The 4,540-nt window shown below is 43.9% G+C and overlaps 1 protein-coding gene across 1 annotated transcript; it reads right to left on the reverse strand.

The window, feature by feature from the left end:
- Nucleotides 1–44: 44 nt before the first annotated feature.
- LOC143033181 (uncharacterized) lies at nucleotides 45–1,628 on the reverse strand. Its single transcript, XM_076198375.1, has one exon. It carries the CDS (start codon nucleotides 1,626–1,628, stop codon nucleotides 45–47), a length of 1,584 nt encoding a protein of 527 aa, XP_076054490.1.
- Between the last annotated feature and the right edge of the window lie 2,912 nt (nucleotides 1,629–4,540).

Here is a 4,540-nt window from a genome sequence, read left to right on the forward strand (position 1 = left end):
TTAGGTGGGCATCCGTACTTTGTCATGATCTTCCAGAGCATCTCTCAGTTTACGGTGTCAAACGCTTTTGCCAGATCAACAAAGGCAAAGTAGAGGTCCTGTCTCTGTTCTTGTGCTTTTTCCAGTAGTTGTCTGGCGACAAAAATCATGTCGGAGGTGCATCTTTCCTTTCTAAATCCGCACTGTGTCTCAGGTAGTACTAACTCTGAAACGTAGCCGAGTAATCTGGTCAGCAGGACACGTGCTATAACTTTTCCTGCAGTATCTAGGAGAGAGATTGCGCGATAGTTAGCACATTCAGCTGCGTTCCCCTTCTTCTTGTATATCATTACCATGATTGGATCTTTGAGTGATTGTGGTAAATAGCCAGCTTCCCAAAATACCTTAGTCCACTTGTGGAGTCGCCGAGTCACAGCATGGCCCCCAAACTTGAATAATTCAGCTGGTATGCCATCAGGTCCTGCAGCTTTGTTGTTTCTCAAGCTTTTGCAGGCTGCATGGACTTCGGTAAAGGTGGGTGCAGCATCTAGGTGGTCAAGAAGGGGTAGACATGGAAGGCGGTCAGCAAATTGTGCATCTATTGGGTTCACTTGGTTTAGGAGTTGGCTTAGGTATTCGGACCATCTGTCCAATACGCCTTGCTGGTCTTTGATGATATGGCCATCAGCTGCTTTGAGAGGCGCTATTGAACTTTGGCGTGGCCCATACGTTGCCTTTACGGCTGCGAAAAAACTTTGCTGGTCGTTTTCATCTGCAAATTGCTGGATTTCTCGAGCTTTCTGGCACCACCAATCATTTTGCATCCGTCGAAGGGAGCGTTGAGCCTCAGCTCTGAGGTTGTTGAAATTTTCACGCAGAGAGTGGTTGTTTTGGTTACTGAGAGGGGCTGCATGTGCTTCATTCTTCCTTTGGAGAAGTGTATGTATTTCTGCATCATTCTCATCGAACCAATCTTGGTGTTTCTTCTTAGAGATGCCTAGAACTTCGGAGGCTGTATGATGCAGTGTATTAGTAAATTCATTCCTGTTTGCATTCATTTGATCCAGGTTTGTGTTATCAGTAGGCTCTGTAAGTTGTTCAATCGCCTGAGATAATCTGTCCTGGAGTTCTTTGCGCTTGCCCTGGTCTTGCAAAAGATTTTTGTTTATCTGATGTTTTTTGTTCTGCTTTCGGTTGGAAGGACGGACTACGAATTGTACCACGGAGCGAATGGGGCGATGGTCTGTCCAACACTCATCTCCCCTGAGTGCCTTTGTGACTTTGAAGTCCTGAATATCCGATTGACGGGTTGTGATGTAGTCTATGAGGTGCCAGTGCTTGGAGCGTGGCTGCATCCAAGTTGTCTTTTGTTTGGTTGGAAGTTGGAATAACGTGTTAGTTATTGTTAGTCTGTGAAGAGCACATGTGTTAAGAAGTCTTAACCCGTTGGCATTCTCTTTCCCTACCCCATGTTTGCCAATAATTCCATGCCAGACGGTGACGTTCGATCCAACTCTAGCATTGAAGTCACCGAGCATAACAATCTTGTCATTTCTTGGAGTGGCTGATAACAGTTTGTCAAGTTCCTCGTAAAATAAATCTTTGGAATCCTCTGAAGATGTTAGAGTTGGTGCATAACATATGATCATGGTGATATATCTGTTTTTGACTAGAGGGATCCTTATGGTCATAAGCCGTTCAGAAATGCCCACAGGGGCAACGTGGAGCTTACTAAGCAAAGTGGATTATTATGGCAAGGCCCACACCGTGGATGCGATTGTCAGCGCTAGATAAACCCTTCCAGAAGAAGGTATATCCCTCGCCAGCTTCAACTATCGATCCCTCATCTGCCAGACGAGTCTCACTGAGGGCAGCAATGTCAATGTCGTATCTACGTAATTTCGATGCCACCAATACTGTACGTCTTGGTGGTCTGTCTGCTGCATGGGTATGAACTGGATCCATCAGGGTCCTTACATTCCATGCAGCAATCTTCATGGTAGTTTTTAGTTGTTTACGACCGCAATGTTGAGATGCCTTGGTGGGTGCGGCTTCCCACCCAGGAAAGTGTGGAGATGGGCAATTTTTAGACCACCTTTTCTAGGCCCTTCCTCTTGCGGGAGGTGGGCAGTGCGGACCCTGAATAGGGCTGCCCAGTCGTACAGGTCGCTGCCTTCGGGGGGTTCCACCTCCAAAGTCCTACCACCCCGACGACCATCGTGCCTGTACCGCCTACGTGCGGAGCAGCAACTAGGGGCTTCCAGGCACATCTATACCTTGCCCCCGTCATTGCTGGCCCCATCGCCGCAGGACATTTGGTAGGGATAGTTGGAGAGGAAAGAAAGAGAGGAAACCTGCGCAGCTGAGTAGATTTGAGTGCAGAAAGGGATGCGCCTGCCACCAACTGCACTATCTTGGCCGATGCTGCCATGATCCAGTGGCAGGGAAAGTCCGAGACGACTGATGACAGCACCGGTTGCAGAGGAATTGCCGAAGAGTCAGAAAGTAGGTATTCTGACATTCGCCTCTATGCCTATTCCCCACTGCATGCTCTGTCCTCTGGAGAGCTCCAGAAGCCTTCGTCTCAAAAGACTATCCCACAAGGCAGTGGTTCCCCTCACTTGGTTTAGTCCATCAGCCGAGATGGTGAACCAGGGTGTGGCGCTTGGAGCCAGACAAGTGAGAGTTGAGAGTCCAGTGGCGACCAGTGTTCCTGAGCCATCCCGAAGGATGCGGCTGCTCTGGGACTAAAAGGTGCTACGCCTCCTGTAACCCCCCATACACACACACACACACGCACGCGCACACACACACACACACACACACACACACACACACACACACACACACACACACACACACACACACACACACACACACACACACACACACACACACACACACACACACACACACACACACACACACACACATATATATATATATATATATATATATATATATATATATATATATATACATATACATATATATATATATTGTGAGAGAGGAAGTGATCACAAAAAAGTAGGAAATAGAACACGTAAATGTGATTTAGATGTTCAGGAAATTAAATGAAAATAATGAGAACTCCAAGACAGGACAATTAAAATAAAACATGAAGGGAAAAGTCAGGGAAGAAAGAAGAGCAAATTGGAAACGAAATGGAGGGAGAACGAGAATAATTTTCTATTGCCGGTCCCTGAAAACTACCTAGGGCATTTTAATATACATTTCATTTCATTTCAAAGCGCAACGGTTCCTGGTATATACTAGATAGTTGAAGCACACATACTAAATCATGCCGTACATATACGATATGAAATAGTCTATTAAGGTCCAATAAACTAATATGTAACGTAAATATACGATGTAAGCCTGTACGCTTCTCACGATAAAACTGAATCCTATCTTGCCTGGTGATGATGTATCTCAGTAATGACATAGTTCGTAATCTCACATAGATTAATTTTGTAAATTCCTTTTACCTTTTTTTTTTTATCAATGCAACGGTTTTTCGTTATCATACATAACAAACCTAATCAAAAAGTTAGATCAAAAGTTTCCATAGCAATGACGATACTCTCGTTAATATACGAGGTACACGTTATTTATTTTTGTTGTGCTATTAACTGCCATATCATATGATATTTTACCTGTTAAACTATTTTTTATGTGTATGTGATTTTACCAACAGTTACGATATTCTCAAGAACAGACATAATACTATGGAAACACGGTGACATACTTCATAGATGCTTGTTATTGCAACATATCGATTGAGCCTCTGACTGTCATCCTACCTGTGTATGTGTGTGCAGTATATGTTATCAAAGGTGCTTATCGGACTTAACCTTTTTGCTGCAATTTACGAAGTTGGAACTTATCTTTGTCTCCACAAGGTGAATTTATTCAGCTGATTGAGAACTACAATGAAGAAGTTGAACACATTTACAGCCTATCTCGATTAGCATTTCCGCTGAAAAGAAGCCAAGAGAGTTAATGTGGTCATTGAGTTTGTCGTTTGCTACCTGGTTGCTCCGACATTTTTGTTCTTAAACATTTATCACGGGCTGATTGATTGAATCGATTCTAGGCTGAGGATTTCCTTGGATATTCTAATGAAGACAGACTATAACTTCTCTCCTATGTCTATGGCACGCTACAGAGATAAAAGGAATATCTTTACGGTAGACAGAATAAAAAAGAAAAATGTCATCCGTTTTGGAAGACTGACTGACTAACGATAAATAGCCACGGAGGTGAATGAAATCACTTGGCGGCAGAAAGAATGAGAGGGAAAGTACTATCGTTTTCGGTGGTGGACAGGAGCGTCTTCGAGCAACGGTTCTTCATGGAGGATCCTCGGCTCGGAGGCGAGCACTGTCCGGCACGCATCTTTAACTGGTAACCCTACAATAGTTTTTCCCTGAGAGGTCCAACGGTTTCAGTACTATCACATGGACAATATCTATTGACAATAATGATATTGTCAATGCTTCCACTATTGACAATGATAATGTCTCCCGTACTCTCGATATCAACTAAGGTTTCACTAGAT

The sequence above is a fragment of the Oratosquilla oratoria genome, chromosome 15 (assembly GCF_046742065.1).
Source record: "Oratosquilla oratoria isolate Oo_2021 chromosome 15, ASM4674206v1, whole genome shotgun sequence".
NCBI lineage: Eukaryota > Metazoa > Arthropoda > Malacostraca > Stomatopoda > Squillidae > Oratosquilla > Oratosquilla oratoria.

Bases quoted from the DNA above. Each gene is read 5' to 3' on its own strand.
- LOC143033181 (XM_076198375.1), bottom strand. From the start codon at position 1,628: ATGATCATATGTTATGCACCAACTCTAACATCTTCAGAGGATTCCAAA.